The following is an 18,923-nucleotide window of genomic DNA, read 5'->3' as shown; positions in this document are numbered from 1 at the left end:
ATGAGATGAGCTTCAACTTGGTCAATGTAACGCAGATCCTTATTGGTCCAGAGAAACGGGTAGAAAAGTACCCGGTTTTGTCATTGGCTGGTTGTAAACTGCATTGCGCCAAATTGGATCTATACATTGCAGAACTAATGACTTTATAATTTGCTGTTGTATAAATCGTTCGCTGTGTGATAATATAAGTTTTGAATATGCTGATTTCAGATATGACTAATTGGTCAATATGTAAACCGTTTGCAGTAGCCTAGTCTAGTAGTAGGTTTAGTAGTCTGACATCATGTGTTATGTTCTGTTAATTATTGATGTCCCCTTTAAGAATCTAAGACACTACATCATGTATCATATATGATAAGGAAAAATATATGATGTTGATCATATTTTTCACCTCAGTACTAATGACATTTAAATGGAACCATGCCACGAGTCTATAATAACTGCTCCGTTGTGTACATAAAAGTAGAGATATATCAATAATTCTTAATTGCGTTTGTGTGTCATATGAAGTTGGTAACAATATCGCAATATTTAGTCAGACCTAACTCACACTTTTCTGTTTGTGGATCTGTATCATAGTCATCGACATAACAGACCATGGACCAGTTATTGAGATGCAAGGAGGAGGAAATGTCAGAGGGAATTTGCTGGAGTGTCTAGTCTTTTCTGTCCTTCATTTATTTGCACACAAAAAAGTCAGGACAGCAGTTGGAAAAAGTTGGATCAGTAGAATATGCAGTCCATCAAAACAAAATCCACACGGCTTTATCAACGTGCTCCCTCTTGTGGAGACAAACTGCATCATGAAACCACAAACAAGTGTACATGCTAAACTGTAAGTACTGCACTACAACCAGCATCACAGGCCTAATGCACTTTATGGGGAGAGTGAAACTGGTTCCACGATACATTGAGTACATTAAGGATACAGCGTAAAAAAAATGTTAAGATGAAAAAAAGGTTCCAAGTAACTTAATTACGAAAGATGATATCTTCAGTTATCACTGTTGCTTATATGCAGTGGCGTGCCGTGGGCCTGGGGCCTGGGCCTTCAGTGAGGTCCTACACAGTCCCACCCGAATTAATCCACCTCTTATTACCATCATTATGATGCCATGGCTCTAGACACTATACATTTAGACAGAAACGCAGTATAACCAGGTGTTGCGTCACCTTGAAATTGACAAAAATGGACATTTTTGGGTAAACAGTGTTTAGTTTACAGTTTGCAGTGCTTCTTGGAGCCTGTGAGCCATTGATAGCGCTCGTAGTTGGAACTTTGAAAGTGGTGAACGAACCCCTTTCCCGCCTGTGACAGGCTTTGTAGCGTCGGCGTCGGGCGACCTCTCCTTACAATGTCTAACTTTTCTTGAAAAGTTCGTCTTGAGAATGGCGTTATAATTATATCCTCGACCAAATCGATATCTTCTCCTCCTTCCGCCATTGTGGGTTGAAAAAACAGCTTAGTAGTATGCGAATTAATTCGTTTATAGTTTAATTAGTTCAATTAGTTTCCTAGTTCTGAGGTTCTGCATAGACCTGCCCATAGGACCTGCCTCTCAATATTGGTAATCCAATCAAAAGACGTGCACGCACTACGCCTGCTAGCTGGCTCCTGTGTAACACTGGAGCCAGCCAGCAGGCGTACAATAGCCAACTCTAAAGCTGATTGGTTGACACTAAATTTTCATTTCCATTCACTTTAAGCTACAAGCGCCCGCACTGTTGATTCTGAAGGCCTGAGGGCAGATTTTAGACCCCTGGCAACACATGATGGCTGAATATGATTGGATAAAAGATCTAACATAAAGACCAGCCCTCCAAATCTCAACCTGGGGCTGGAAGCAGTGCAACCAAGAGGAAAGCTATGAAATGAAGAGTATAACTCTTACTCTGGGGAATAATTTAATACATATTTGTGGGAAAATATATTTAAAAAAATATATATATTCTGATGATGTTTAGGCCAGCAGAGAAGGCCTTGCTGACCCTGACGGCCCACCACTGCCTATATGCAGATAAACCATGCCGGATATTTTGTAGCCAGTGTCCCTCCAGTTAGGAGATATTGTACAAGTCATGGTAGTCCGACATGTATGACATCCCCTCCGGGAAGCCTGCATCCGTGTTGCCCCATTTCTCTGTCTTTGGTGGTACTCAAACCCATGTTCCTGTGACACAGGGTTTCCACTGTGGCATCAGCACACAAGCATCTACCCACCGGGTTTGGCAAGAACATGGGCAACAGTGGGCATCGTAGAGGTCTGCCATGGCACAGGCAGCTTGTTAGGATTTATGTTTATGCACTATAGCCTGTTAGCATATTGTTTGAAGATGAATATTGTTTTGTTACACACACACAAACAATACAGAGGGGTGTGTGTGTGTGTGTAGGTGTAAGGACTGACCAACACAGGCCATAAAAGCTGTGGACAGTCTGGAGAGGGGAGGGGGGCATCTCTCTAGGCCAACCAGGAGGTTAGAATACTGGACAATACCATATTAGGAACTGTTTCAGTGTAGAATCGACAGACACAAGACGGATCTAATCTACCCAGCAACCAGATGTGGACAAAAGGAACGCGCCAAGGGGCTTGGACAAATCCGAGTGCCAGCAAAGGCGGGGCAAAGTCTAAACCGCGCCCAGCCTCTACTGTGATAGGCCAACAGACGCGTTGGAACTACGTCATCACGGTATAAGAACAGCTGTTTACGTACTTCCTGCAGTTCCCTGTTTACCCTGCGTGGTGATGCAGCGAACCCGTATATACGAAAATTGCATTTGCCATTCATTGTTTGCGGTAATTAAACATAATTAAAGAAAGTTAGCAGACCTTGCTTTTTATTTATCCTGACACCGGATGTGTTACACGCAGCGTTCACAAGCTACACAGATGGATCAGCTGACTCAGGATCCAGTTCAGGCCCTGTTTATGATGACAAAGAGGGCATTGAAGAGGTTGTAGGTACAGTATACCCCCAGGAGCACGAGGAAGCAGTAGGTGGCACCTGGTAGGTGGCTAACTGCTTCCCCCCCACTGGGGGCTCTTCCCCTCCATTGGGGGCTCCTCCGTAGGACTCTTCCTGGCTGTACCAGGTCCCCCGAAGCCCACCGTACTGAAGGCCACGAAGCAGAAGTACAGGGACTCAATGTAGCTCCAGCCCTCCATGGCTGAGTAGAGAGTGGAAGCACCACACGCCAACACCAGAGTAGCAGCAAAAAGTAAGAGAGTGATGGAATACACAGAGGGCCTCCACCCCTCTTTCCCACCAGCCATGTCTCTTTCCTCTCCTCCACCCTCGGGTTGGTTTCTGTTGCCCCTTAGCCTGCTGTTGTGTGTTCTCCTCCGGTGGCACCATCGCATGAGGAAGCCCAACATGGTGATGACGATCTCCAGAAAGAGGTTGAAGAAGAGGATGGCAGAGCAGCCCAGCAGGCCGTAGATTACCAGGAAGACTTCTGTGGCCCTCTGTGGTGGATGGGGTCAGCATTCCAAAACCTGTCCGAGAGGCAAACGGAGAGAGAGACGGAAAGAGGGAGTTTAATCTGTGAGAGAAATCACATTTCAGACATGATCTCTGTTATTATACTGTATGTCACGTCATTTTGATAAGATTTTGAAACTTAATCTCAGAAATCACACTATTCCAATCAGCCATGTAGAGGCAATTCTTTGAGAATATCAGGGTTGTGTGATTGTATTTCATCATCAAACATAAAAGTTAATGTGGAAAACTATGTTGAACATGGTACTAATGTCTTTGCCTACAAGCATAGTCTGTCACCATGAAATGAGCACATACTGGTAGTAAATATGCAGGCTGATGAAAAAGGAAATTGATACACAGGCGATTGTGTCAACCGCTCCCACCGTTTCTGTGGTGATACAGTGGACAATGCAATAATACAGTGGTAGAGTGTGGCTGTAAAATTATAATTGCACCTCTGCAACTAAGGTTTGCAGAGGTAATGTTGTTTCTACTGTAAATGAAATGTTAACTTTATTATTACCTATTGGGGTTTTCCCATATCTTTAGCTATGTGGTCCCGTGTGGCTCAGTTGGTAGAGCATGGCGCTTGCAACACCAGGGTTGTGGGTTCATTCCCCACGGGGGGACCAGGATGAATATGTATGAACTTTCCAATTTGTAAGTCGCTCTGGATAAGAGCGTCTGCTAAATTACTTAAATGTAAATGTAATATAGCTGTTATGTCATGCACATACCCCACAGGGTCTCTTCTGAGCCTGTAGTCATTACAGTAGACATGACAACACCGTTTGACAAATGTCAATACATAATCGAGACCGGACAAACTTATTACTGGTGATGACTCCATGGTCCATCCAGATCCAGCCCCTTGTCACGTTCTGACCTTAGTTCTTTTGTTATGTCTTTGTTTTAGTTGGTCAGGGCGTGAGTTGGGTGGGTTGTCTATGTTCGTTTTTCTATGTTGTGTTTTGCTTTTGGCCTGGTATGGTTCTCAATCAGAGGCAGGTGTCGTTAGTTGTCTCTGATTGAAAATCATACTTAGGTAGCCTTTTTCCACCTGTGTTTCGTGGGTGACTATTTTCTGTTCTGTGTTTTGTATTTTTCAGCGTTCAGGACTGTTTCGGTCTCGTGTTTTGTTGTTGTTTGAGTATTCGTTTTCATTAAAAGAGATAATGAATACTTACCATGCTGCACCTTGGTCCTCCTCTCTTTCTCCCAACGACGAACGTTACACCCCTTGCAGAGGGAAGTAGGGGTGCTGAGGGTGCTGCAGCACCCTCTGGTAAATCAAAATCAATAAATAATAGTAATACAAAATAATAATAAATCACAAAAGTTGTGAACTAGGCCTTTGTATGATCGGACAAAAATAATCCTCAGCACACCCACGTCAATCAGTGTAGATGAAGGGGAGGAGACAGGTTAAAGAATTATTTTTAACCCTTGAGACAATTGGGATATGGATTGTGTATGTGTGCCATTCAGAGGCTGAATGGGCAAGACAAAAGATTTACAGTGGCAAAAAAGTAAAAGTACGTGAACCCTTTGGAATTACCTGGATTTCTGCATAGATTTCAGATAAAATTTGATCTGATCTTCATCATCTTCATCATTTGTCAACAATAGACAAATACAGTTTGCTTAAACTAATAACACACAAATTATGTCTATATTGGATATATTGGATTTGTCTATATTGGATACATCATTTAAACATTCACTGTGTAGGTTGGGAAAAGTATGTGAACCCCTAGGCTAATGACTTCTCCAAAAGCTAATTGGAGTCAGGAGTCAGCTAACCTGGAGTCCAATCAATGAGACGAGATTGGAGATGTTGGTTAGAGCTGCCTTACCCTATAAAAAACACTCACAAAATTTGAGTTTGCTATTCACAAGAAGCATTGCTTGATGAGAACCATGCCTCAAACAAAAGAGATCTCAGAAGACCTAAGATTAAGATTTGTCGACTTGCATAAAGCTGGAAAGGGTTACAAAAGTATCTCTAAAGGCCTTGACGTTCATCAGTCCACATTAAGACAAATTGTCTATAAATGGAGAAAGTTCAGCACTGTTGCTACTCTCCCTAGGAGTGGCCGTCCTGCAAAAATTACTGCAAGAGCACAGCGCAGAATGCTCAATGAGGTTAAGAAGAATCCTAGAGTGTCAGCTAAAGACTTACAGAAATCTCTGGAACATGCTAACATCTCTGTTGACGAGTGTACGTTACGTAAAACATTATACAAGAATGGTGTTCATGGGAGGACACCACGGAAGAAGCCACTGCTGTCCAAAAAAAAACATTGCTGCACGTCTGAATTTCACAAAAGAGCACCTGGATGTTCCACAGCGATACTGGCCAAATATTCTGTGGACAGATGAAAATAAAGTTGTGTTGTTTGGAAGGAAGGAACACACAACACTATGAGTGGAGAGCAAAAAAAGGCACAGCACACCAACATCAAACCTCATCCCAACTGTACACTATGGTGGAGGGAGAATTATGGTTTGGAGCTGCTTTGCTGCCTGGACAGCTTGCTATCATCGACGGAAAAAGGAATTCCCAAGTTTATCAAGACATTTTGCAGGAGAATGTTAGGCTATCCGTCCACTAATTGAAGCTCAGCAGAAGTTAGGTGATGCAACAGGACAACAACCCATTAGACAGAAGTAAATCATCAACAGAATGGCTTGAACAGAAGAAAATATGCCTTCTGTAGTGGCCCAGTCAGTCCTGACCTCTACCCGATTGAGATGCTGTGGCATGACACCAGACATCCCAAGAATATTGTGGAACTGAAACAGTTTTGTAAAGAGAAATGGTCCAAAATTCCTCTTGACCGTTGTGCAGGTCTCATCCGCAACTACAGAAAACGTTTGGTTGAGGTTATTGCTGCCAAAGGAGGGTCAACCTGTCATTAAATCCAAGGGTTCACACACTTTTTCCAACCTGCACTGTAAATGTTTACACGGTGTGTTCAATAAAGACATTCAAATTATAATTGTTTGTGTGTTATTAGTTTAAGCAGACTGTGTTTGTTTATTGTTGTGACTTAGATGAAGATCAGATCAAATTGTATGACCAATTTATGCAGAAATCAAGGATATTCTAACGGGTTCACATACTTTTTCTTCCCACTGTAAGTGCCTTTGAACGGGGTATTGTAGTAGGTGCCAGGCTCACCGGTTTGAGTATGTCAAGAACTGCAACGCTGCTGGGTTATTAACTCTCAAATAAGTCTGGCTGCACAGCCGATTGGCAAACATACTGCAAATTGAGAAATCATGTGACTAATCTGAACAATAAACTGTACTGTGAAACAAAGATTAATGATAGTAAAAAGCGTTGGAGCACCTTAAATACATTTTTAGGAAAAAAGGCAAACTGAGCTACATCATTCTTTGAATCAGATTCATCACAAAACCCACTGATACTGCCAACTCATTTCAAGATTTTTTCATTGCCACAGATGAACAAATGTAGGCATGACATGCTAACAACTAATTCTGAACCTACACATGCATAACTGAAGGAATTATGAAAGACAAGCATTGTCATTTTGAATTCCGTAAAGTGTCAAGCCACCTGGGTCTGAAAATTACTGAGGATGATAGTGGACAATATTGCCGCTCCTATTTGCCATCTTTTCAATCTAAGCCCACAGGAAAGTGTGTGCCATCAGCCCTGGAGGGAAGCAAAAGTCATTTCGCTATCCAAGAATAGCAAAGCACTCTTTACTGGCCCAAACAGCCAACCAAACCTTGGAAAACTTTTAGAGGAAATTATGTTAGACCAGATACAATGCTATTTCACAGTAAACAACTGAACATATTTTTAGCACGTTTATCCGGAAGGGCATTCAACATGTACGAGACAAGAGCCTGGAAGGAAAGATTCACTTTCTTGCTCACTTTCCACTCATTTCTTGCCAAGTTCTCCCCTAAATTGTTTCTGCCACGAGTTGTTTCCATTCCCATTCTATTTCTTTGATCGTTATAGTACCACCCATGTACTATTTTTGTACCACTTCAGAATTCCGACAGTTCTGAGCAATATTTTGGTGCCGGTGTCAACTAGTTATTTTGATTTAATTTCATTGTGGTTTATGAGGCGGAGGATTCATTAATCGGGGGCATATCCTATTGCTTTCTCCAACCACCTAAAAATCAGTGATTACCTTACGGAAGAGAGGAGGGAAGGATGTGTTTTTGAACAAACCCCCTTGAGACACCATCACATCAGTTCCTTGTAGTGTATACAGTTGTTTGCCCTGTAACTGCATCCTCCCATGAATGGAACTGGACAGCTTTGATTGATGGTTGTTTATGTTGAATTGAACCCAATCTACTTCGTCTTTCATACAGAAGTTATGTTATCATGCAGATGCCAGCATGGCTGTGGCCTTCCACCCAGCCATGTACAATAGTCAGCCTGTATTTAGATACTGCTGGAAGGAATGACGCCTTGATTTAAACAGTTGTTAAGCCTTATCCAAAGATCAGCTCTCTCTTTATCTCAAGTAGGAGAAAGGAGCAGCAAGGTTCAACCTCTAGAGGATTGTGTGTCCCCTGCGGGACGGTTGATTAGCATGAGGTTGTAAGTAACAAGAACATTTCCCAGGACATAGACATATCTGATATTGGCAGAAAGCTTAAATTCTTGTTAATCTAACTGCACTGTCCAATTTGCAGTAGATATTACAGTGAAATAATACCATGCTATTGTTTGAGGAGAGTGCACAGTTATTAACTTGAAAATGTATTAATAAACCAATTAGGCACATTTGGGCAGTCTTGATACATTTTGAACAGAAATGCAATGTTCCATTGGATCAGTCTAAAACTTTGCACATACACTGCTGACATCAAGTGGCCAAAATCTAAATTGCGCCTAGATTCCTAAGTCATATATTGGCCTTTCTCTTGCATTTCAAACATAATGGAACAAAAAACTACCCCCCAAAATGTTTTTCTTTATATTATCTATTTCCAGATCTATTGTGTTATATTCTCCTACATTAGTTTCACATTTCCACAAATGTCAAAGTGTTTTCTTTCAAATGGTATCAAGAATATGCATATCCTTGCTTCAGGCCCTGAGCTACAGGCAGTTAGATTTTGGGTATGTAATTTTAGACTAAAATAAAAAAAATGGTCAGATCCTTAAGAGGTCAAACAATAGTGATGTAGTGTCACATAGCATACCAAACACACAAAGCAAGTATTGTCAGGATACAGTATGTCTCTATGTAAGTCCGATAAATGAATATTCTTGATATTAATGTTTATCCTTTTAGGTTGTGAATTTCAGTCCATTTATGTGGTATGTAAATAGGATGGTAAACATGTCCATTGTACTACAGAGTGTTTCTCAAAGTGCAGCACATTATTCCCTTCTGTTCAAATGTTGTCAGCAGTACAACCTGTTGATGTTCCTCTGTCCTCTCCGAATTCAGATAAAAGGCTCAAAAACACAGATGCCTTTTTGACTTCTGTGTGTGAAGGAGTACCCTGAGGAAAAGCATGGCTCGTGGCTAAAAAGGGTGCTTCCTTCAGGCAAAGTAATCTTCTTTCTATTAGGTCATCTGATGGTTATCAACTCCATAATAAGCATTCGCTTTCATTTTTACCAAGAGTGGTCCTTTGTAGCTAAATTGGTAGAGCATGGCGCTTGCTATGCCAAGATAGCAGGTTTGATTCCTGAGACCACCTGTAAGTAAAATGTATATACAGTATACTGAATAAAAACAGAAATGCAACATGCAACAATTTCAAAGATTTACTGAGTTGCAGTTTATATAAGGAAACCAATCAATTGAAATAATGTAATTATGCCCTAATCTATGGATTTCATATGACTGGGGATAAAGATATACACCTGTTTGTCAAAGATACCTTTAAAAAAAAGTAGGGGCGTGGATCAGAAAACCAGTCAGTATCTGATGTGACCACCATTTGCCTCATGCAGCGCTACACATCTCCTTCGTATAGAGTTGATCAGGCCGTTGATTGTGACCTGTGGAATGTTGTCCCACTCCTCTTCAGTGGTTGTGTGAAGTTGCTGGATATTGGCTTGAACTGGAACATGCTGTAATACACATTCATCCAGAGCATCCCAAACATGCTCAATGGGTGACATGTCTGGTGAGTATGCAGGCCATGGAAGAACTGGGACATTTTCAGCTTCCAGGAATTGTGTACAGATCCTTGCGACATAGGGCCGTGCATTATCAGGCTGAAACATGAGGTGATGGCGGAGGATGAATGGCACGACAATGGGCCTAAGGATCTTGTCACGGTATCTCTGTGCATTCAAATTGCCGTTGATAAAATGCAATTTTGTTTGTTGTCCGTAGCTTGTGCCTGCCCATACCATAACCCCACCGTCACCATGGGGCACTCTGTTCACTACCTTGACATCAGCAAACCGTTCGCCCAAACGACGCCATACACATGGTTTGCGGTTGTCAGGCCGGTTGGACGTACTGCCAAATTCTCTAAAATGACGCTGGAGGCAGCTTATGGTAGAGAAATGAACATTAAATTATCTGGCAACATCTCTGATGGACATTTCTGCAGTCACCATGCCAATTGCGCGCTGACAAAACTGCACATTTTAGAGTGTCCTTTTATTGTCCCCAGCACAAGGTGCACCTGTGTAACAATCATACTGCATAATCAGCTTCTTGATGTGCCACACTTGTCAGGTGGATGGATTATCTTGGCAAAGGAGAAATTATTATTAACAGGAGATGTAAACAAAAGTTGTGCACAACATTAGAGAGAAATAAGCTTTTTGTGCATTTGGAAACATTTCTGGGATCTTTTATTTCAGCTCATGAAGCATGGGACCAACACTTTACATGTTGCGTTTATATTTTTGTTCAGTATATATCAGTTTTACAATATTTTATTCATCATTTGACTTTGCTCATAAACGCAGCCAAAGACTCAGTGCCCTAGGATGTTAATGCATTGCTTCATTCAAGTCTCAGAGGCAAGTTGTAGGAGTGGGCGAGCATGTAACAACCTTCCAATTCCCATTGATCCTTTAATCTTAAACAACATTCTTTAGTTTAGTTTAGTTTATTAAATTCGACCATTTTAAAAAACAAGCACACATAAAACTTAAAAGCCATACATGGACATGAATAAAATCATGGAGGATAACATATAATAAAGTCTGGGACTTATTTCCATTGTGGTCCTCTTGAGACAAGTTGGATAGACAAGATCAAACACAGTATGGCAGTGAAATAATAAAACAAAAATGTGATCCTATGATCCAGTGTCAGATAATGGGGTACAAATATGTGGATGGGATAAAGGCAACCACCCCAACACAAAACCACCTGAAGTGATGCATGGTGAAGTCATGCGCCTACGGTTAAAATAGGCTTTTTTTCCTGTCCTTGCACAATGTGATACAATCACTTCACAAACATGTCTTAAATGTCTACTGATAGCTTAAAGGGGCAATATGTGATAGGAACAGCAATTTTTTAAAACTTTTAAATGAATGATATATACCAATTGACTCTGGAAGAATATAACTTGTGCCTCATGATCTTAGTTCAACTGTCGAACCCCATCAGAACCCAAGATGAGCTTTTTATTACGCCGTTGATTGTTAACAATGTTGTTAACAATGTTAACAATCAATGTTACTTGCAAACAAACACTGTAAAGTTTTCAAACATTATGTAGGGCTTTAGTCCGGGTTCTGCACCTGGAAAGGATGGAATAGAGAGGGGAGGAATTATCGCTGAGATCAGAGATGAAACTTATGTGATCTGAGGAAGGTATTTTCACCCAGATGTAAGTGTTGCCCGGCACCAGTTCAAGGGAGCTGCAGTGGTCGGGTAATGTGACGTTGACATGGCCACGCGAGGCCAGCATGTACATGGCGTTCACCATCACGATGGACCGCTTATTCATCTTCACGGACACACTCTCCACTGTCCCTAGCAGAACTGGGACACACACACACACACACACACACACACACACACACACACACTTTAGATTAGCGTTGTGAAGCCACTGTACATCCAAGAGTCAAAGAAGATTCTAGTGGTCCCACTGTTTTTGCTAAAGATTAAAGTATTGAGTAATGTTTCCTTTCATTCTGTGCTTCAAACTGGAGGCCTTACCTTCATTGTAACACAGGACTTCAGTCTTCAAATCCTCCAGTGGTAGATGCCTGGGTCCTGAGGATAATGAACAACAGTTTAATCAAATGGACAGAGACAGACTCCAGGCAGGGACACATCAGAAGACTCCCCCTTTATCTTACATGAACTAGATATAGAATTCAATATTCATATCACATATCCCACTGACCTGGAATCATGTTCTTGGTGGTGTTGTGTGGTTCAGGCCTTGGGTGCAGGACCCCGGCGCAGCAAGACCACAGGGAGGCATTGGGATAGCGATGCCCACAGCAGGTGAACCCTTGCTGGGTAGGGTAGAGCAGGTCTAGCCCTGGGGCAGAGCAGCAGGTCTGGGTGGAGCCAGCCTCCATCAGAACACTCCCACAGCACTGGGCCTCCTCTGAGAGTCTGTCCTGAACCTGCAGGTTGTACAGAGTCTCTGCACAGCACTTCATCTGGCCGCTGCTGGGGTCGTAGGCCTTCCCACCGCAGCAGGAAACATTTTTCAACCTGTGGTGTCTTTGAAGAGAAAAAATATTTTACTTCCCAAATCCAAGAGAACATCATCTCTCATAATTTGGTGCCTTTCTTTAATGCTATTGTGCTGTCATGTTGGGTGAACACCATATGTACTGATCATTAAAAATGTTATGGATTTGATCCATTCTATAGAATTTTTTTGGTCTTTTTTTACCCCTTATTCTTCTCAATTTCATGGTATCCAATCGGTAGTTACAGTCTTGTCTCATCGCTGCAACTCCCGTACGGACTCAGGAGAGGCGAAGGTCGAGAGCCGTGCGTCCTCCGAAAACACAACCCAATGAAGCCGCACTGCTTATTGACACAATGCCCACATAACCCGGAAGCCAGCCGCAGCAACGTGTCGGAGGAAACACCGTACACCTGGCGACTGTGTCAGCGTGCACTGCGCCCGGCCCACCACATGTTCAATTTTCTGTTTAGTTGTCATCTACATGTGTTATTACTGTGCTTTCAACCATTTACAATGCATTCGGAAAGTGTTCAGACCCCTTTCCCTTTTCCACATTATGTTACGTTAAAGCGTTATTCTAAATTGTATATAAAAAAACATCCTCATAATGACAAAGCAAAAACAGGTTTTTAGAAATGTTTGCAAATGTATCCAAAATCAACAACAGAAATACCTTATTTACATAAGTATTCAGACCCTTTGCTATGAGACTCAAAATTAAGCTCAGGTGCATCCAGTTTCCATTGATCATCCTTGATATGTTTCTACAACTTGATTGGAGTCCACCTGTGCTAAATTCAATTGATTGGACATGATTTGGAAAAGCACACTCTTGTCTACATAAGGTCCCAGAGTTGACAGTGCATAACAGAGCAAAAACCAAGCCATGACATCGAAGGAATTGTACGGAGAGCTCCGAGACAGGATTGAGTCGACGCACAGATCTGGGGAAGGGTGCCAAAAAATGTCTGCAGCATTGAAGGTCCTCAAGAACACAGTGGCCTCCATCCTTCTTAAATGGAAGAAGATTAGAACCCCCAAGACTCTTCCTAGAGCTGGCCGCCCGGCCAAACTGAGCAATCAGAGGAGAAGGTCCTTGGTCAGGGAGGTGGGAGAACCTTCCTGAAGGACAACCATCTATGCAGCACTCCACCAATCAGGTTTTTATGCTAGAGTGGCCAGACGGAAGCCACTCCTCAGTAAAAAGCATATGAAAGCCTGCTTGGAGTTTGCCAAAAGGAACCTAAAGGACTCTGACCATGAGAAACAAGATTCTCTGGTCTGATGAAACTAAGAACTCTTTGGCCTGAATGCCAAGCACCTGGCACCATCCCTACGGTGAAGCATGGTGGTGGCAGCATCATGCTGTGGGGATATTTTTCAGCGGCAGGGCCTGCTGGAGGTCATTTTGCAGGGCGCTGGCAGTGCACCTCCTTGCACAAAGGCGGAGGTAGCGGTCCTGCTGCTGGGTTGTTGCCCTCCTACAGCCTCCTCCACGTCTCCTGATGTACTGGCCTGTCTCCTGGTAGCGCCTCCATGCTCTGGACACTACGCTGACAGACACAGCAAACCTTTTTGCCACAGCTCGCATTGATGTGCCATCCTGGATGAACTGCACTACCTGAGCCACTTGTGTGGGTTGTAGACTCCGTCTCATGCTACCACTAGAGTGAGAGCACCGCCAGCATTCAAAAGTGACCAAAACATCAGCCAGGAAGCATAGGAACTGAGAAGTGGTCTGTGGTCACCACCTGCAGAATCACTCCTTTTTTGGGGGTGTCTTGCTAATTGCCTATAATTTCCACCTTTTGTCTATTCCATTTGCATAACAGCATGTGACATTTATTGTCAATCAGTGTTGCTTCCTAAGTGGACAGTTTGATTTCACAGAAGTGTGATTAACTTGGAGTTACATTGTGTTGTTTAAGTGTTCCCTTTATTTTTTTGAGCAGTGTATATGCAACATGTAAAGTGTTGGTCCCACATTTCCTGAGCCGAAATAAAAGATCCCAGAAATGTCTTTAAAATGTTGTGCACAAATTAATTTACATCCCTGGTAGTGAGTATTTCTCCTTTGACAAGATAATCCATCCACCTGACAGGTGGGGCATATCAACAAGCTGATTAAACAGCATGGGGACAATAAAAGGCCACCCTAAAATGTTCAGTTTTGTCACACCACAATGCCACAGGTGTCTCAATTATTGAGGGAGCATGCTGTTTGCATGCCAATTGGGCGAGCGGCCAATTGTGCGCCGCCCCATTGGTTTCCATATCGCAGTCGGCTGGGACAGAGCCTGGACTCGAACCCAGAATTTCTAGTGGCACATATAGACCACTGCGCCACTCGGGAGGCCTATAATTGCACTTTATTGATGGCAGTTTGAATGCACAGAGATACTGTGACGAGATCCTGAGGCCCATTGTTGTGCCATTCATCTGCCGCCATCCCCTCATGTTTCAGCATATGCACAGCCCCATGTCACTAGGATCTGTACACAATTCTTGGAAGCTGAAAATGTCCCAGTTCTTCCAACACCTGCATACTTACTAGACATGTCACCCATTGAGCATGTTTGGGATGCTCTGGATCAACGTGTACGACAGCGTGTTCCAGTTCCCGGCAACTTCGCAAAGCGATTTGAAGAGGAGTGGGAAAACATTCCAGAGGCCACAATCAACAGCCTGATCAACTCTATATGAAAGAGACGTGCCGCGATGCATGAGGCAAATGGTGGTCACACCAAATACTGACTGGTTTTCTGATCCACACCCCTGCTTTTTTAAAGGTATCAGTGACCAACTAATGCATATCTATATTCCCAGACATCCATAGATTATGGCCTAATGAATTTATTTCAATGGACTGATTTCCTCATAGGAACTGTAACTCAGTAAACTCATAGAAATTGTTGCATGTTGCGTTTGTATCTTTGTTCAGTGTATATAACATTCCAAACAAATACCATTTTCAATATCTTCAATTAAGAAAAGCAGGAAAAAATAACATTTATATCAATCATTACAAAAATCAGCTATCCTCGCTTTTTCAAAAATGTAAGCTTTCTCAAACAATCTGTAAAAATACATTTTCTATGACTGGCAATTCGAGAACCCAACTCATACAGTACGAAATTCTTTGCTGTTCACATATCACTAATTGTAAATTATATCTCATGGGGGTCTCAGAAACCAATAAGTGTAAGCCCTGCCCCAATCACACAGTCAATCCCATGCCTTTCGGGCCTGCACACCTATACAATCATTCTGGTCAGGGGTCATGAGCAAGCTGTCTGAGACCCTTGGCCTCAGCATTCTTGTCTCCCCTGCCCTCTCCCTCCTTGGTGAATTGGCCATTAAAAATACCCATCAACAAAGAAACTTTATATTACCTTCCCTTCACAAAAAAATTATACTACAAAACTGGAAAGATAGAATAAAACTCTGCATATACTGCACAGGCTCAATCTGTAAACTGACCACTCCTTCCTTAAAAAACTTACTGCATCCCACAACCTTTTCACAGAGCCCAAGCACTTCCCCAGATCAAGTATGCAGACATTTGCACAACTCCAGTCAGAACAGAACTTGCACTAACATTTCCCACCTGGCACATTTTCCGGCTGGCGCCCGCATTGCCTTCATTGTTGTTTTCCTTACTAATAATAACTTTGGACATGTGTGCGTTCCTATCAAAAGTAAGTGCCTTATTACGTTATCATGATAGTTTCTGTATATTGTGTTGTCAATTCTACTGTAGTTTTTACTGTTTTATTCACGTTTTCAAGTACTGGTGACAAGTCATGCATTCCAATTCTTGTATAGATTGTAATGGACACATGCACTACATTACCAAAAGTATGTGGACACCTGCTCGTCTAACATCTCATTCCAAAATCATTAGCATTAATATGGAGTTGGTCCCATCTTTGCTGCTTTAACAGCCTTCACTCTTCTGGGAAAGCTTTCCACTAGATGTTGGAACTTTGCTGCGGGGACTTGCTTCCATTCAACCACAAGAGGTGGGTGCTGTTTGCACTTTGTAATAATTTCGTTCCCAAATTAAACTGCCTCGTACTCAATTCTTGCTCGTACAATATGCATATTATTATTACTATTGGATAGAAAACACTCTCTAGTTTCTAAAACCGTTTGAATTATATCTGTGAGTAAAACAGAACTCGAGTTGGAGCATTTTTCCTATGAGGATGTGAGAATGCTGAATTCTGCAAGCTGTTCTTAGGTCAGTTTATAAATCTGCCTGTCTTCTATTGGTTGAGATGCACTGTATACGCCTTCCCCTGGATGTCAGCGAATAGTGAGAATTGAAATGGTGTTTCTAGGCAGATCTGAGAGGTTATAAATGGCCTGGGAACGTGGGGTCCGGCCTTTGTTCACTTCGCTCTGACGCAGGAAGGACCTCTGGCTATCGTTATAGAAAGCTCCCTTTATTGCTCTTAGATATATCCAGCTCTATTTTTATTTGATATAGGTGTTAAAGACATCATAATGTTGTTATATTAAACCGAGTTATATCAGTTTATATCGGTATATTGCGATTTTCTGAGATTTATTTGTACTGCGTTTTAGTGAGTCGGACACGTCTTTGCCACATGGCTAATGTTTACTGCTAATTCGAACGTTGAAGAGGACAATCTACAACCAAGCAACGATTCTTTTGGACTAAGGACACCTTGCCCAAGATTCTGATGGGAGTTCATCAAAAAGTAAGAACTATTTATGATGTTAATTCGTTGTTCTGTTGAAAAATGTAGAACTCATATTCTGCCATTAATCTAGGTGCGGTCTCGCTTTAACGCACGCTGTATGTTGTAGTAACGTTAATTTTAAAAATCTAACACAGCGATTGCATTAAGAACTAATGTATCTTTCATTTGCTGTCCAACCTGTATTTTTTAGTCAAGTTTATGATTAGTTATCGATTAGAATAGGTGCCTCTCCCAAGATTTCTCCCGACATTTTGTTTGCATTTTGGCTACTATTCATATTGTATAACCACGATTTGTGCCGCTAAATATGCACATTTTCGAACAAACTCTATATGTATTGTGTAATATGATGTTATAGGACTGTCATCTGAAGAAGTTTGAGAAGGTTAGTGAAAAAATTTATATATTTTGCTGGTTTATACGTTATCGCTATTTTTGGCTTGAATCAATGCTGTTGTGTGGTTGGCTATTGTAGTAAGCTAATATAATGCTATATTGTGTTTTCGCTGTAAAACACTTAAAAAATCTGAAATATTGGCTGGATTCACAAGATCTTTGTCTTTCATTTGCTGTACGCTGTGTATTTTTCAGAAATGTTTTATGATGAGTATTTAGGTAATTCACGTTGCTCTCTGTAGTTATTCTAGTCGCTTTGGTGAGAGTTGTGATGGTGGCTGCAATGGTAAACTATGATTTATACCTGAAATATGCAAATTTTCCTAACAAAACATATGCTATACAATAAATATGTTATCAGACTGTCATCTGATGAAGTTGTTTCTTGGTTAGTGGCTATTTATATCTTTATTTGGTCGAATTTGTGATAGCTACCTATGCAGGAAAAAAATGGTGGAGTAAAAAAAGTTGTGTCTTTTGCTAACGTGGTTAGCTAATAGATTTACATATTGTGTCTTCCCTGTAAAACATTTTAAAAATCAGAAATGATGGCTGGATTCACAAGATGTGTATCTTTCATCTGGTGTCTTGGACTTGTGATTTAATGATATTTAGATGCTAGTATTTACTTGTGACGCTATGCTAGGCTATGCTAGTCAGCTTTTTTACTGATGGGGGTGCTCCCGGATCCGGGATTGGGAGGAAGTAGAAGTTAATGAGGTCGGGCACTGATGTTGGGCGATTAAGCCTGGCTCGCAGTCGCCGTTCCAATTCATTCCAAAGGTGTTCGATGGGGTTGAGGTCAGGGCTCTGTGCAGGCCAGTCAAGTTCTTCCACACCGATCTCGACAAACCATTTCTGTATGGACCTCGCTTTGTGCACAGGGCATTCTGTAGCGTTAAGATATCCCTTTACTGTAACTAAGGAGCCTAGCCCAAACCATGAAAAACAGACCCAGACCATTATTTCTCCTCCACCAAACGTTACAGTTGCCACTATGCATTGGGGCAGGTAGCGTTCTCCTGGCACCCGCCAAACCCAGATTCATCCATCAGACTGACAGATAGTGAAGTGTGATTCATCATTCCAGAGAACCTGTTTCCACTGCTCCAGAGTCCAATGGCGGTAAGCTTTACACCACTCCAGCCGACACTTGGCATTGCGTGTGGTGATCTTAGGCTTGTGTGCGGCTGTTAGGCCATGGAAACCCATTTCATGAAGCTCCTGACGAACAGTTCTTGTGCTGACGTTGCTTCCAGAGGCACTTTGGAACTCAATATAGTGAGTGTTGCAACCTAGGGCAGGTGATTTTTATGCGCTACGCGCTTCAACATTCGGCAGTCCCATTCTGTGAGATTGTGTGGCCTACCACTTCGCGGCTGAGCCGTTGTTGCTCCTAGATGTTTCCACTCTAGCAGCGCAGAAATTTGACAAAACTGACTTGTTGGAAATGTGGCACGTTAAAGGTCACTGAGCTCTTCAGTAAGGCCATTCTACTGCCAATGTTTGTCTATGGAGTTTGAATGGCTGTGTGCTCGAGTTTATACACCAGTCAGCAAAGTGTGTGACTGAAAGAGCCAACTCTATTCAAAGGTGTACCCACATGCTTTTGTATATGTAGAAAGTATATTTAGATCAATGGTGAGCTCATCCGTGATGTGA

At 42.0% G+C, this 18,923-nt stretch overlaps 1 protein-coding gene across 1 annotated transcript in view; it reads right to left on the bottom strand.

Moving 5' to 3' along the window:
* Positions 1-10,292: 10,292 nt before the first annotated feature.
* LOC139547694 (uncharacterized) overlaps positions 10,293-18,923 on the bottom strand; it is a 54,144-nt gene continuing 45,513 nt past the window's right edge. Inside the window, exons 11-13 of the mRNA XM_071356686.1 lie at positions 11,833-12,161; positions 11,643-11,699; positions 10,293-11,462 (exon numbers count right to left, since the gene is read on the bottom strand). Coding sequence (XP_071212787.1) covers positions 11,182-11,462; positions 11,643-11,699; positions 11,833-12,161 — 667 coding nt within the window. The 3' untranslated portion in view covers positions 10,293-11,181. The remainder of the gene's footprint in view (positions 11,463-11,642; positions 11,700-11,832; positions 12,162-18,923) is intronic.

This window comes from Salvelinus alpinus, chromosome 21 (assembly GCF_045679555.1).
Source record: "Salvelinus alpinus chromosome 21, SLU_Salpinus.1, whole genome shotgun sequence".
NCBI classification, from domain to species: domain Eukaryota; kingdom Metazoa; phylum Chordata; class Actinopteri; order Salmoniformes; family Salmonidae; genus Salvelinus; species Salvelinus alpinus.
This window is presented reverse-complemented; position numbering and strand designations above follow the sequence as displayed.